The sequence below is a fragment of the Sugiyamaella lignohabitans genome, chromosome A (genome assembly GCF_001640025.1).
Source record: "Sugiyamaella lignohabitans strain CBS 10342 chromosome A, complete sequence".
Taxonomy (NCBI): domain Eukaryota; kingdom Fungi; phylum Ascomycota; class Dipodascomycetes; order Dipodascales; family Trichomonascaceae; genus Sugiyamaella; species Sugiyamaella lignohabitans.
In genome coordinates, this window is record NC_031672.1 from 1,633,950 (window position 1) to 1,649,464 (window position 15,515).

The 15,515-nt window shown below is 45.3% G+C and overlaps 4 protein-coding genes across 4 annotated transcripts; 1 reads left to right on the forward strand and 3 right to left on the reverse strand.

The window, feature by feature from the left end:
* Positions 1-1,482: 1,482 nt before the first annotated feature.
* ALD4 (aldehyde dehydrogenase (NADP(+)) ALD4) lies at positions 1,483-3,126 on the reverse strand (the record flags this gene model as incomplete). The annotated part of the gene is made up of 1 exon (XM_018882283.1): positions 1,483-3,126. One exon carries the CDS (start codon positions 3,124-3,126, stop codon positions 1,483-1,485), a length of 1,644 nt encoding a protein of 547 aa, XP_018734744.1.
* A 976-nt stretch (positions 3,127-4,102) lies between these two features.
* On the reverse strand, positions 4,103-4,858 carry AWJ20_517 (uncharacterized protein; the record flags this gene model as incomplete). Its single annotated transcript, XM_018882294.1, has 1 exon — positions 4,103-4,858. The coding sequence occupies one exon, from the start codon at positions 4,856-4,858 to the stop codon at positions 4,103-4,105; it is 756 nt and encodes a 251-aa protein (XP_018734745.1).
* Positions 4,859-7,338: 2,480 nt separating this feature from the next.
* ILV2 (acetolactate synthase catalytic subunit) lies at positions 7,339-9,192 on the reverse strand (the record flags this gene model as incomplete). The annotated part of the gene is made up of 1 exon (XM_018882305.1): positions 7,339-9,192. One exon carries the CDS (start codon positions 9,190-9,192, stop codon positions 7,339-7,341), a length of 1,854 nt encoding a protein of 617 aa, XP_018734746.1.
* On the forward strand, positions 8,579-8,878 carry AWJ20_519 (uncharacterized protein; the record flags this gene model as incomplete). Its single annotated transcript, XM_018882316.1, has 1 exon — positions 8,579-8,878. The coding sequence occupies one exon, from the start codon at positions 8,579-8,581 to the stop codon at positions 8,876-8,878; it is 300 nt and encodes a 99-aa protein (XP_018734747.1).
* Positions 9,193-15,515: the final 6,323 nt, after the last annotated feature.

The window sequence follows — 15,515 nt, forward strand, 5'->3', positions numbered from 1 at the left end:
CCCATGTTTGCCAGATGATATGGCAAGTGTAAGACATACATCAAGACAATTTTCAAACCGGCATCAGCACATTTACAGCAATGAGGTTTTCATATGTTACTATCTGTGCTTTTCTATTCCGGGCTGTCTACGCAGACATAGGATCTGTTGTGTCATCGTTTGAACAGCTGCAACAAGACTTAGAATCAACTGCCTCATCTGTGCAAGGTTTTGATACGAGCCAGGGTCACAACGGTGCTTTGACAATTGAATTCACCTCACAAGCAATTGAAACGGGTATATCAGATGTCACATCGAAAGTTAGTAGCCTTGGAACTTTGGACAACAGTGACTTGTCTAATTTGAACAACGCAATAGAATCAGTTTCCAATGCTTATTCAGATCTTTTATCAAATCTAAATGACAAAGCCAGTGACTTGAAATCGGTTGGCACTCAGAAAGCTGTTCAAAAAGATTTAAGTAGCTTGTCGGGATTAACATTTGACCTTGAGAGCACTATCTACAGGAAAGTTCCGTGTTCCGACTTTGGGCAAATATCCCAGTATTTCAGTGAAATCAATAATGCATTTGACAAGACCATCAAGGAATATGGAGGAAGTGCAGGGGCCAATCCTCCCTATTTACAGCAAGACTGCTCAAGTGATGGAACCACTCCTAATTCCGCTTCTCCAGCTAGTCCTGAGCACAGCGCAACAAAAAATCATCCGACCTCACGAGCCAACAGCATCAATCCCCTGATAGTTCCTAATACGACTCCTAATATTCTGCCCACTACTTCTTCGAGCTCAGAAAGCTCAGGTTCTGCGCCGATTGAAACCTCACTTCCCCAGACAACCGTCACGTTTACTTCCGAAGGCACTGTTTATGTCTCTATTACTTACTGCCCTTTAACCGAGACAACGTCTACAGCTAATTCGCCGAACCCCGAGATGTATCTCTCTATGATGACCTACACTTCAGAAGGTATGGTGTATGTTACCTCGACGTATTGCGAGTTAACGACATTCACCTCTGTAGTCACATCTACAGTTACGCCTACTGTTACATCTTCTGTAGAGTTGGGTTCAACGACATCACCATTACCTACTGTCACCATTCTACCCACAAATACTATCACATCTGTATCTTCCGGCTCAATCACAAAAACGTCAGCCATATCCTCAGTTTTTACTTCAACTTTGCGCGCATCTTCAGCGCTCGCCTCTGCTTCAAACAGTGGAGTGGCAACTGAATCTCAAAACTCATCACGAAAATTGGAGCTTACTGGATTGTTAATTCTTCCTCTTATTTTTGTAATTCTTCTTTCATAACAGCATAGGAATCATATTTTCGGGTCATTATATATAGATAGTAATAAACTCCATCAACCAACTTGCATTGATTTGTGGGGGAACTGGGCCAAATGAAATGGCCCCTGGTATACCCAGAACCCATCTCTCCAAGCCAGCTAATTTCATATTAATAATCAATTAGATACATAGTTTACTGTTGAGTAGGCATGTCAACAGAAGCCTTGATGGCCACAGCGTCCTCGTGACGCCAGTGAGCAGTGATAGTTTTGGGTTGAGTTAAAAAGTGAAGGCCAGCCTTGCCGTAGAAGTTGAGGTCACCAAGGAACGAGCCCTTGTTACCAGTGAAAGAGAACATTGGAAGAGGGACTGGGATAGGAACATTGATACCGATTTGACCAGCTTCAATTTCTTTTTGGAATTTGTAGCCAGTAGCACCAGAGTTAGTGAAGATAGCAGCACCGTTTCCATAAGGATTACTGTTGACCAAGTCAATAGCATCATCAAGAGTTTCAACATGAGTGACAACAAGAACAGGTCCAAAGATCTCTTCGTCGTAACATCTCATGCCAGGCTTAACGTTGGTAATGATAGTTGGTCCAACAAAGTTTCCGTTAGGAAATCCCTCAGGAGTGTAGTTACGACCGTCTAGAAGAATAGTGGCACCTTCCTTTTCAGCAGAAGAGATAATATCTTCAATACGAGCCTTGGACTCAGGGGTGATAACAGGGCCAACATCAGTTCCCTCTACGAAACCACCAGAAACCTTTAGTTTCTTAGCACCCTCAGCAATATCATTCAACCATTCCTTGGTCTCACCAACAGTGACAAGAGCAGATAGGGCCATACATCTTTGACCAGCAGCACCAAAAGCAGCTCCGACAATTGAGTTGATTGTGTGGTTCTTGTTGGCATCAGGAGAGACAACAGCGTGGTTCTTAGCAGCCAAATTGGCTTGTACTCTCTTGCCATTAGCAGTACCACGAGTATAAATATATTTACCAGCCTTTGAAGATCCAACGAAAGAGATGGCTTTAATACGAGGTTCATCAAGAATGAAATCGACAGTGGGTGCTTGACCATGAACGATATTGATGACACCAGGGGGAGCACCAGCTTGACGAGCCAAATCGGCAAGAAGCATAGTAGCACCAGGATCACGCTCAGATGGCTTTAAAACCAAAGTATTACCAGTAGCAATAACAAGAGGAATCGACCAAAGAGGGATCATAGCTGGGAAGTTGAAGGGGCAGATAGCACCAATAACACCCAAAGGCTCACGATAAGTCTTAGTTTCCATATCACGAGAGACTTCAAGAAGTTCACCAGTCAGTTGTGTAGTAACAGCAGTAGCAGTTTCAGCTACTTGAAGGCCACGAAGAACATCACCCTTGGCATCAGCAAATGTCTTTCCCTGCTCTAAAGTGATTAAGCTGGCCAACTCATCCCAATGTTCACGAATCAAACGGACATAATTAAAAGCAATTTGCTGACGAGACAGAATGGTGGTATTTTTAAAAGTCTTGAAAGCTTTTTCAGCAGCATCAACAGCAGCAGTCAATTCCTCAGGGGTAGATTGAGGGACCCGAGTAACCAGATTATTAGTTGCAGGATCATGAACATCAATCCATTTTGATGTCTTACTCTCGACAAACTCATTATTGACATAGAATTTGGTAGTTCCAGGATTTTGGATTTTGTCATGATTTCTAGCGACCTGGAATGACGAAGAAAATCGCGTCGAAATGATTCTAACACTGGACGTGGTAGTAATTTTTGACAGGGGACCCCTGCGAGCAGGGTTCGCCAATCTGCCAGCTCGGATTAGAGTAGACATTTGAATATTCTTTTTTTTTTTGATGATTGACAACCTCAACGACCGATAGAAGATAAATCCTATCGCTTCTTCAACTGTTAATCCAAGTGTCTAATAAAAATCCAGACACTTTGTTCAAAAATCTATATAAAAAAAAGTAGACAGTTGATGTGCCATATACCCCGGTATTTATTCATGCCACTATTACCCCACTGCGCGCATCGACTTGGTGCCTAACTTTACCTAATTAGTCGATTCAGCCGTGCCATCTTATCTACGTCGGTTAAATGACGGAGCGCTTAAACACGAAGATGCCAGAAGCGGGTAGTGGCCACGGCAACTCCGGCATTGGCAGAGCATACGGCGACGATAAGAAAGATAACACTGGAATGGCCACCACCACCAGACAGACAACCTTTTTCTCAGAACTAACAATAAGGAGCTCCCCGTACCAGCTCCGATGGAACATCTGACCGGCGTATTCTCGGTTCCCAACTGGGCAACCTATCTAAATTCTCAACGGTTTTTCGTATCACATGTGGGGGCAAACGTGTTCCTCCCAACGGCCACCCTGCTCTAGGCCCCTTCCACCCCAGCAGCATGGATTAACAGGGACCGTACAACCGACTCGAGCGGAGCGAGAGGAGCCACGGGGTCTGGGGCGGAGCCCCAGCCGCCGGAGGCAGGGTGGCCCGGACGGGTTTGCCTCCGGCGGCTGGGGCTCCGCCCCAGACCCCGTGGCTCCTCTCGCTCTGCTCGAGTCGGTTATGGACGGAGATCGGGGTTTTGATTATGCCAGCCTGTGGTTAGACTGGAGGGGGCAGATGGCTGCATGCAGAATGCGGGATTCGTGGCAGGCTAATGCATCTGTTGGCAGATTGGGACGCAGGGTCTATGCTTATCTTGCGGTGATCTTCGTGTGCAATGAAGTGCTAGAATATATAGTGTATAAGAATTGTTCTGGAAACTACATGTGTATAAATTGTCTGGTGGGTGGTTACCAGGGGATGGTCTCGCCTGTGTAGTTGCGGAAAGTACCGTTGTCTTCGGCCTTGAGACTGTCGAGAACTTCGAGAACTTTGGAAGCGCTTTCTGCAGGGGCGATAGAGCCGTCCTTGATCTTCTCGTAAAGTTCGGGATTTCTCTGTTGAATATCTGACAAGAATTTCTTGGCCATATCTGTGGCGACACCTCCGGGATGAATAGCAGTGACAATGAAATTCTCAGAAGAAAGTTCGAAGCTCAACTCTTTAACCGTGTAGTTGATGGCTGCTTTGGACTGACCATATCCAGGGACAGTAAGGGGAAGAAATTGACCCATGGATCCGGCTATACTCGAAACATACAAGATAGTACGAGTTTTCTTTTTAAGCAGGTGTGGATACAAAGACTGGGTCAAAAGAATGGTACCGACGACGTTGACCTCGTATAAATCTCTGAGGAGCTTGGCAGAAACCTTGACAAGGGTACCACTAGCACCACCAATAGCAGCATTGGCAATGAAAACGTCGATACCATCAACCAACTTACCGACTTGCTCGCCAACAGCAATGGCATCGGCCTCGGATGTTGCCTCGTACTTGAGAATGTGAATATTTCCACGCTCTTTAGCAAGATTTTGAAGGTCAGCAGATTTATCAGGGTTTGTGGCTGTAGTAATTACCTTGATGCCCGGTCTAGCACTTAATTGAGTGACAAGCTCAAAACCGATACCACGTGAACCTCCAGAAACAAAATAAACCTTATCCGACATGTTGAGAGAAGTAGAAACCACAATAACTGTTTAAAAGAAGAAATATAGCTAGATAATTCCAAGAAAATGAGAAAACAGTAGTTATTTTTTTATTTATTTGAAGTGGAATATACTGAGTTATATAGTTCTCTAGATGATGGCGTGTGCGTTCTGGAGGGCCGATGTCGACTTGCTTACAGTGGTCCCTTTGACGGAGATCGATTATTTGTTGATAATTACGTAAGAGCTCAAAATAGGGACCCCGATGATAAATTTAACACATGAAAGCTTTGCAGCGGGAATAACCGATTGCCTGAAACAAATTGGATTTGTTTTTGTAGCAATAGTATCGACGAGGTGCTCCGTATCAGATCCTCCTGCAGCTAATCACCGCGGGTATAAGGCACAGTGCTGTATTGTTCGAAACTGGTAGATTGTTCCATAAGATGGATATAACTTGTTACCCCGGGCTTGCGTCATCCAAACGTAATCATATATCGAATTATGAACTATTCCGGGTCTTGGATTTGTTTCGGGCACAATAATCTCCCGATAGGCTTTGCATCTCACGGTTATCCTACTGCAACCACTACTCTATCTCAAGTTGATTTTGTGCATTGAATCTCAGTTTTACACGACATGGCCAGTTATATTCCAGTTATATTCGTCAGTACAAGCTTGCGGCCAACTTCCAAAAATAAAATATCAGGTTTAATAAACGACAAATTCATTTTAATAGGATACTCTCACTCTCCCTAAACTCTCACCTTAATATGTGTGCGGCGTGTGAGGCGTGTGAGGCGTGTGAGGCGCTGTTTGGTTCAGGGTTAGGACGCTGGATATTTCAATTTTCACATACAGACGATGATTGGCTTAAAATTCACACCGCGAACTTTGACAGTTTAGGAATTCGTGCGCTTGATACCGGTTGAATCCTGCTTACATTGACAAGTCCAACACTCCAAAAATAAAATAGATAAAAATGATTGCTCGTCTTGTGTCGGTAAGTGCTGAAAGGAAAACAATTGTCAAGACTTTTGATTGAAATATCAGCTACATTTGGATTATATCATTCGGACTGAATGGAATTATCAGTCTCGGTCCGAACGCCCAAGGAGTCGTGAAATTGCAAAATTCGAATATACAAAAATACTAACTGGGTTGTAGCGTCGTCTTCCATTGATGGCCAGAACTTCTACTCGTGGTTTCCAATCCACTGCTGTTAAGAGAGGTAAGCTTTATTCGGATATTCTAGGAGATGGCAATAATAGAGGCATGAGGTATTGAAGACAGAGAACCGACGAGTTTATTGACAACCGAAATTTTTATTATCAATTTGATACAATACTAGGCTAAATTGGAGTAGGAAAATACGAAGACTATGTACTTTTCAGCAGTAGCAGGTTTCATAAATTCACCAATGAGACAGTCAACCAGACTGCAGAATTACACCAAGTCCATATCACGACTACTATCGGTAGTATCAGTATCAATAACGGCAGCAATAAATAGCGAGATCCAACAGGCACATGGCCATATTAACACGACAAAACGATAAATGCAATATCTACCTCACAATTTCAGCATCAATACTTGGCTCCATGTTCAACGACACGACTACCATAATAAGACGACCAGTGAACAAACCCAAATTCAATAAACAGAAGAAAAACAACAAAGTACTTGATACAGAGCAGCTATTTGACAATTTTTCACCGACAAATGGCAAACCAAGTGCCAAATCAATCTACATGAACCCGATAATGATTCAGCACTGAGTACTGAGTCCAACATGTCCACAAGTCAGTCTGCTAATCATTCAACATTTTCACCATATTTCATTCCAGCTACCGAATTTCACTCTAAAACCTCTCTGTCTCTGTACCTCACATCTCCCGTTCTCCATGTCTCTTCTATCGATGTCATACTAACACACCCGCAGTCGACTTGGTTCAAGAGCTCTACCTCAAGGAGGTCAAGTCCTACAAGCCCACTCCCTTGACTGCCAAGGACGCCGAGGGACAAGTCAAGCCATGGGCTGTTCCCCACGCTCCTGCTGCTCCTTCCACCGAAGGCGATGTTGCCCAAGTTGCTGAGTACGAGAGCCAACCCGTTGAGGTCAGCACCCACGCCGCTCCTGTTGAGGGCCAGGCTGCTCCTGTCGAGGAGGACTGGTTCGTCGTTGGCGAGCACGCCGAGGAGCACCACTAGACCCTTTCCTAATGAAATTCTTGTTTGTAAAAAATAAATGAAACAAAGTGCATCTACCAATTAACCGGGTGTGCCACTGCCTCCGGCGGCTGGGGCTCCGCCCCAGACCCTGGTTGCTCCTGCTTCGCAGGAGATTTTGCTCGGACCTTCGACGAAACCGACTCGAGCGGAGCGAGAGGAGCAGCGGGGTCTGGGGCGGAGCCCCAGCCGCCGGAGGCTGTCACACGCCCCCCGAGAAGTAAAAAAAAGCGAGTATATTAACAGGAATGAAAGGAAAATTTTATGTGAAACTAGTTCTTTTTGGCAGCAGCAAGAGCAGCGGCAGCGGCGTTTTTGGCGGCGATTTTCTCGAGTCTTTCGGCTCGGAGACGTTTCCGTTCGGCCTCGACAGTGGCATCGTATGCAATTCCCTCGTCAAGACCCTTGCCGGCGGGAACGAGTGGCAGTACAGGTACTTTCTGGTCGACAATGACCTCGACAAGAGTAGGACCCTTAGTGTCGAGCATCTGTTGCAGACCGGCCTCGAGGTCCTCTAATTTAGAAATGCGGATACCGTTGACACCCATGGCTTCGGCGAGTTTCATAAAGTCTGGGTTCCATTGGTGTGTGTGGGCGAACCGGTCTTCGTAGAAGAGAGATTGCCATTGGGTGACCATACCTTGTTCTTCGTTGTTGAACACAATGATCTTGACGTCGATGCCGAATTGGGCAGCGGTCGTCAGCTCGGTCAGGGTCATGTTGAACGAGGCATCTCCGTCAATATCAATGACAACAGCATCGGGACGACCGACTTTGGCGCCAATAGCAGCTGGAAGTCCGTATCCCATGGTTCCTAAACCACCGGAAGTGATAAGAGTACGGGGATGCTTGAATCGGAAGAACTGAGCAGCCCACATCTGGTGCTGGCCAACTCCGGTAGAAATGATAACTTTGTCCTTAATAGGCTCACAAACCTTGGAAAGAGTAGTGACAACGGTTTGAGGACGAATGGGCTCGCCAATAACATCCTCTTCATACCTGAAGGGGTTCTTATCCTTCCATTGAGCACATTGAGCTCTCCATTCAGGATGTTTAGCCTCGTGAACAAAAGGCAGGAAACGACCGAGGTTTTTAGCCACATCTCCTTCAATAGCCTCAGTAGCCTCGACAACCTTGTTGATGTTTTTGGGCAGGATTTCGAAATGAATGATACCACCACGCTTCTCTAAAGCGGCCAGACGAGCAGCAGGTGCAAATTTGGAGATAGTACCAGTAACACGCTCATCAAAACGAGCACCCAGAGCAATGATCAAATCAGCATTTTGAATAGCATGGTTAGCATACACGGATCCGTGCATACCCAGCATGTGCATGGCCTTGTCATCAGTCTCATCAAACGCACCAAGAGCATGTAAAGTAGTAGCTACAGGGATATCGGCCTTATCAGCGAGCTCTTTAAGGAGTTTAGGACCCTCTTCAGAGTTCAGAATACCGTTACCGGCATAAATAAGAGGTTTCTTGGCCTTGTTGACGAGTTCAGCAGCTCGGCGAATGGTAGCTTCTTGCATTTCATTAACAGCAACAGAAGCGAGATTAGCAAGCGAACGAGATGGGATAGTCGACTCAGTAGGAATGGGGTTTCTGAGGATACCGGCAGTGACATCTTTAGGCAAATCGACGAGAACAGGACCAGGACGGCCTGAAGTAGCGATTTCAAATGCCTCGTTGATACGACGAGGAAGCTCTTCAATGGACTTGACCATAACGTTCCATTTAGTGCAACTTCTGGTGATACCGACGACATCAGCCTCTTGGAAAGCATCAGTACCAATAGATGAAGTAGGCACTTGACCAGTGAAAACGACCATAGGAGTACCATCAGAAAGAGCGTCCTGCATAGGAGTAACGACATTAGTAGCACCAGGACCGGAAGTTACAACAACAACACCTGGTTTACCAGTAGCACGAGCATAACCCTCGGCCATATGACCAGCGCCCTGTTCATGACGAGGCATAATAAACTGGAAATGAGGAGAGTTGAAAATACCGTCAAACACCGGCAGAATGGCACCTCCCGAGTAGCCAAAAATGGCCTCGACATTGTGTCTCAGCATCATCTCGTGGAAAATTTGGCCTCCCGACAGGCCAATAAACGAATCGTCCATCAGGGCCTTGCTGCCGTTACTGTTATATCCAGTCTCTGGACCATTAGGATTAAACGACGGGGCTGGAGTGGGCCGGGTTCTACAACTGTTAGTTCACGTTCAGGGGTGTGCCTCCGGCGGCTGGGGCTCCGCCCCAGACCCCGTGGCTCCTCTCGCTTCGCTCGAGTCGGTTTCGTCGACGGTCTGAGCAAAAGAAAAGCAAAATCTCCTGCGAAGCAGGAGCAACCAGGGTCTGGGGCGGAGCCCCAGCCGCCGGAGGCACATGGGCATCCAGCGTAAGCACTTACACATTCAGTTTCGTGGCGACAGCGGTACTGGCGTCTTTTGTGGAGTGGACAGCCCGGGTTTGGGTGGTGGCTGTGGCGAGTTGCGAGGGCAGGGCTCGTTTCAGGTACCGCGCAGAGGCGGTGGTGAGTCGCGATGCTGGTTTGGAAAGGGCGGTTCTCAGCATCGTGCGACGGTTGTGTGGGTGAGTTGAGTGGACGGAGTGGTTGGAAAGTGTCGACGAGTGGTGAGGTTGACTAGTTCGACTGCTGTGAAGAAGTTTTTGTCCGTGAAATGGGGAAAAAAGTGTGTGATCTGGGATTAGATCGCACCTGTGGATCAGTTGGGGAAGTTGGGATTCGGTTCTTCAGAAGAGAGAACTTGGAATATTTCCTTTTTGTGTGTTTCAAAAGATGCTAGTAACGAGTCTGGGTGTTAGTATTCAGGTCAACTGCTACAGGTTTACAAAGTTGTATACCGGTAGAATGAATGAACTCGACAAAAATACGACCAACAGCTCGGTTTCAGATCTTTCCTCCGGGTTGTGAAAAGTTTCAAATCAGATCAGTGCTATTGCAAGTGTGTTAATACAAGCAAAGAAATACTGAAAATAGGTTCAGAATACAAGTACAAGAGAAAGTCAAGACTACGACAGAGTTAGCCAGCTAGAAATTCAAAGGTCCGATTTCGCTGCAGACCAAAGTATCATGGACCACAGGAGGTTGATTTAGACGCAGACGCAATGTATATCAGTCACACTTTTTCTGCAGAGGCTTTTTTTTCACTTCACCGTTTTTCGGCTCAATGTCTCCGGTATCGGTAGCAGAGTGGGTTTACCCTTGCCGCTGCGCGTCACGTGGACCCCTCTCAGTGGCTGATCTCGATTTTATCACTCTCTCAGTTGAAAGAATTCAACTGGATTTTTTTTCTTGATTTGCCAGCTCTTAGCTAACAGACTGACAGCTCCTTCTTTATCTTTCAGTTCTGTTTCTGGAACCAATTTTGAACGACTGTGAACAAATTGAGTACCCTTGTGTGGCCGGTGCCCGCCGAATGCCACCAGAGCTTATTATTATCGGCCTCATGCAATTGGACCCTTGAGCCACAGCATCTGTAGCCGTGCTAATAACCACCAGCCACCACTGTCTGGACTGTCAAATAGTCATAATACTTACGGTTTGGAGAATGCCAATCGCCGAAAACGCTGAGGATGCTGCGTCTACCGGAGCGGGGTGTGTAGTGCACGTAGCGCTGAGAGATACTGGTTTAGTGTATATACCGGGAGAAGTCGCGTAAACTGGAGTACTGGAGTACTGGAGTGCAGTTAACAGGATTGGGTGGTTAAATGGGGTTATTTATCCTGTTCTGATGGCCAAAGTATTCGAGATAGTAGTGATATCCAGAATGAACAGTGAAGATAGTACTAGAGATACTGTGAAATTGACAGTGGTTGATTTTTATTCGTTGATAATATTTTCGAACAGATTTAGTACTGCTCTTCCTTTGATAAAATTTAATTTACCTGTAGACTCTACATCCTCTGGCTCACTGCTATATATATACCCCATTTTTTTCATCGGCCCGTCGCATCTCTGCCCTATGAGTCAATCAGATCATGTCCTATCTCGGCTGTCGGCCTGTTTCTCCCCAGATCCCATCTCCATGTCAACTGGGCTAGAGCCGCTCCAAGAGTCATGCACGATTGTGATGGCGATAACGGATTTAAGTCCGAACTTGTCGGCGATGTACCGTGGTGGTGGGCCTTTGCCTCCGGCGCGCTGCCCCAGACCCCGTTGTGCTCGCTTCGCGAGCGTTTTGGTTGTGGGCCCAACTGCTGGGCGCTGTGGATTCGGTTCTGTCGCTGTCTGGGTCTCTTCTGCTGTGCTGTCATAGCCCGTGAACTGTTAGCAGACCCGACTGGTTCTTGTGGAATGTGTTTTGCTTCCAGTCGCTGTGAGTCGGGTGGTGGATGGGCAAGAGCTTCGTTTACTCTTTTTTCGGGGGGTGTTTGACGTGCATGCATTACAGGATTTGCGGGCCCCTGGACGTGGACCCTGCATCACCAGCTACAGCGTTGAACCTCGAAGTCGAGCCAAAAAATTAAAATTATTTGACGGGTCCGTAGACGTAACGACTCGAGCGTAGCGAGAGGAGCAGCGGGGTCTGGGGCGGAGCCCCAGCCGCCGGAGGCAAGTCCCCGAAGCCCGTCCACACAGGAGCTGTGCTGATGCGGATTACTGGGTGGTTTATTGCTTCTTGTGTTGTTCTCTAGTATCTGGTGGGCAGAGAACCAGAGAACCGCTGCCGACTGCTGAGAAAATAGATATTCCAGTGGTAACAGTGAGAAGGCTGATAAGTATGCCGATGATTTTGGCAGTGAGATACTAGGAGAATGAAAGACAGACGGGGTAACATTATTATTATTAGAAATAGTATTGGAAGGCAAGATCAGAGCTCAACTCTTGTGTCATACTAGCAGAGGAGCTTTGTTATTTTTTATTTTGATCATTCTTCTGACTGGGATTGTTTTCCAGTAGATGTTAGGTGATGTTAATTAGCGGCCAAATATATACTCATGTATTAGCGAATACCTAAGATTACGGGCAAAACTAAGCTTCTCCGTTGGGAAAGAGAGTTGATCTTGTAGAGGCTGGAGACTCGTTCGGCTATTTAGATTGTTTGTGAACACAACCGCACCTACCGTCTCAAAAAATAATGTCACAAACTGCCAGCTCTCTACTGGCCATACACCCCCATTTTTACTTAAGTTTTGACGCATCTGTGAACCAACCTACTCAATTTACCTATCCTCACTATTATTCTTGTACAATATAAAAATCATGTGCCACTTATTCATGAGCGCAAGGGGAATGACTTCTTTGCTCTTGTATATAGACAGGGCCCTAGTCAGATCTTTCTGTCTAGCAAGAAGGACTCTTTGCTTACACTGGAGGATCCAGTGAAGTATAAGCTAATAGAATAGAACTAGGATAATATTAGAACAAGATTAGAGTGTACATTAGAGACAATTAATAAAAAAAAGGCTCGGAAAGTGGCTGCGATAATGACAAATTCTTACCAGAGGATCAAACAGATGTTGAGAGATATTGCAGAATAGTGGATGATGCAGACTCTCGTTGATGGAAGATCCTCTGGGAGCGAATAGGGGAGGACACGATGCAAGTTGTGTTCGCTCCAGCAGCCTTGGTCCATGAGCCATTGAAATAATGATGCTAATTTGGAGGGCACGATGCAAGTTTGTGCTCGCTCCGGCAGCTTCCCTCGCTGCAATAATATAATAAAAAAAGAAGAAAGAAAAATCCTGAATGATTTGGAGTAGTAGTAGAGTCCAGGAGGAATGCGTCTGTGAGTGGTATTGGACAGAAGAGAACAAGACTAGATATCCCAGTATGACTCGGGATGCCAATACTAGAGCTTCTCATGTTAAGGATGTCAAGCGCAAGAAATGCAGCTACCGACTACCCTAGATCTGAGATGCAAGAGATACTAGCCAATGCTCATGACTCTAACCGTGTGGGAAGGAAAGAGTGTTTAATCCAGCTGAATGAGGGGCTTCACTAGACAATCAGGTGATACCGTGAGGGGTGACATGGTGGACTTCCAACTGGTTTTCTTGGTACTTTGAACCGATCCTCTTTAGATGGTGAGGGACTACTCGGAATTGGTTTGGTAGATACTGGGTGTGTATCGATGACAGGCTGGGATTTCGTCTTCTTTCCCCAAAGTTTCTTGAACATCTTCTTGACTGTGGCTCGTTTCTTTTCTTTCTTTACTGTGTCCAGAGTGTATGGTGACTCAGTAGTAGGAGTCTCGGTAGTTGTTTTTGAAACTCCAGACAAATTGAATGATTCGGTGGATCCCTTCAGTTTGAAGGACCTGGATGAGGTTGATGGTGTTTCGGTTGACTTCTTGTCTCCGACATATCTTTTGGTGGCAGCGAATTGGGCTGCTTTTTTCTCTCTCTCATTCTCCATGGTTTCCTTTCTGTTTTCTCGAATAGGGCATATTATGATGCCAAACAGTACGACCACGAGCATAGCAATTTCTATCTTCCCTTTGATATTGGCCAGTCTCCGTTTCATCTTTGAGGGAGGTGGAGGAGGGGGTGTCCAAGTCTCAGTGGTTTGAAAGCACCATCTGTAGTCGTTCATAAAACGTTCCTTCTTTGGCTGCTCCATAGGCTTCCCCTTTGGAACCGGTTTCTCATCATGTTTACCAAAGAGAAACGAGACATAAGTAGTAGGAAGGAGCAAATTGCCCAAAGACTTGATCCTGTTCCAATTACAATGAAGCATAGTGAAAAATCCCTGATTAGTAAAATTAACAGGATCAATTCGGATCTAGCCAAGAAAAAAGATTCTACTTGGAAGAAAATTGTAAAATCAATAACAAAAAATCAGGAAATTAGCGTTTCGTCAGTCTTTAACAATTGTGGTAAGCAGCGAGAAATTGTATAGATGATAAGTAAGAAGAAGAGAGAATGCGGGCAAAGCCACCCAGATATATATATACATATCGTTGCTCAAAGATTATGCAGAAGTAAGCAAGATTATGCTTAAAATAGGGCTGGGTAATAAGCGCAGGGACGGGAGGCAGATGCGTGCATTATCGCCCAGGCACGTGATAACCTACCCAGAATTATTATGGAGGTTATCAAATCTGGGTGATATATCCATATATCTCTGATCAGGGAATTTGAATCAATAAATAAACTCAAAGATCTAATTAATCATCAGGGATTAGAGTTAGAGATCAGCGATGAGGGGTGATCCTGATAGCGATATCGGATATGCATATTACTGATAAGGCATGCGGGGACTATCACATAGAGAACCAAGGAGTCTGTGTACACATTGAAGCAGACGTTCTCCTCATATCGACGAAAATCTGCCAGCATTAGTAAAAGAAAATTAATACTATGGTCAATTGAGTTAGGTTAAAAAAATCTGGCATTCGAGCCTTAGCCGAGGGGTGAGAGAGATGCTAGAGATTTGATGGGTGAAATTAATATCCCTAAATAACAGTAATTGTAGATACTAATTGAATTCTATCTGCTGGACATATCACTTTGGGAGATCATGTTGGACGGTTCACCCATGAGCTAGCCAATGCTGTTCAGTAGGATCACCTGTTACCCGACCTTCAGAAACGGTATATAGCAAATGCCAGCAGAGGTGGGTCGTTTCCTTAAACTTCATGACCCAAAGCGTGATATTCGATATCGTGGGCTAGAAACATAAACTAAGCAATGATATGAAATTATCAGTTCTTTTTTTAACGACCACACACCTATATTTTGAAGACACTGCGTAAAAATGTCACCAATTGCCACTTCCCGCCAAGCTCTAACTTTAGAATCCGGGTAACCCAAAAAACTATATACATCTCCTGTTCTGCACGTTTCAGGTTATAAAATTCAACGCCGGGTAACACTTTTGGTTTGAAAAATATATGAGACAAAATTGTAGTTCGTAATTATAGTAGTTGAAAGCTGGGTAATACTGAAAACAGAAGTCGGATTGGTAGTACGGCACTTAATATAGCCTGGGCAAAAAGGAATTAGTAGAAATCAGAGAGTAGCAGCTCAGCGGCGAACATTCGCGGAATCGTGGTTTCTAACCGGGGAGCAGGTGACCACCCAGTTCCTGCTGGCAGGGTGCCCGTGACGACCCCCAGTTCACGCCTTAATACCGGCATTTCCAGCTGAAGGTATGGATTCAGGACGAGTATCCTGACTGCTATCTCCAGCTGATCGTGCAGAGAATCTGGCATGGATGTATATGACTCGACATGGACTTACCCGACTAATATCTGATCGTGCAGATAATCTGGCATGGCTGTAGTTGACTCGACATGGGCTTGCCCGACTAATATCTCCCGATGGTCGAATTCAATCAGTATTTCCTTTGGTATCAGACTCTCGATATTTCTTAACAAATCGCTGAATTTTTTTGAGAAAGGAAAATTAAAATAAATTTGAATAAAATAATAAAAATTTGCCAAATCTTAAATTGAGGGGTTACCCGGAGTATAAATCA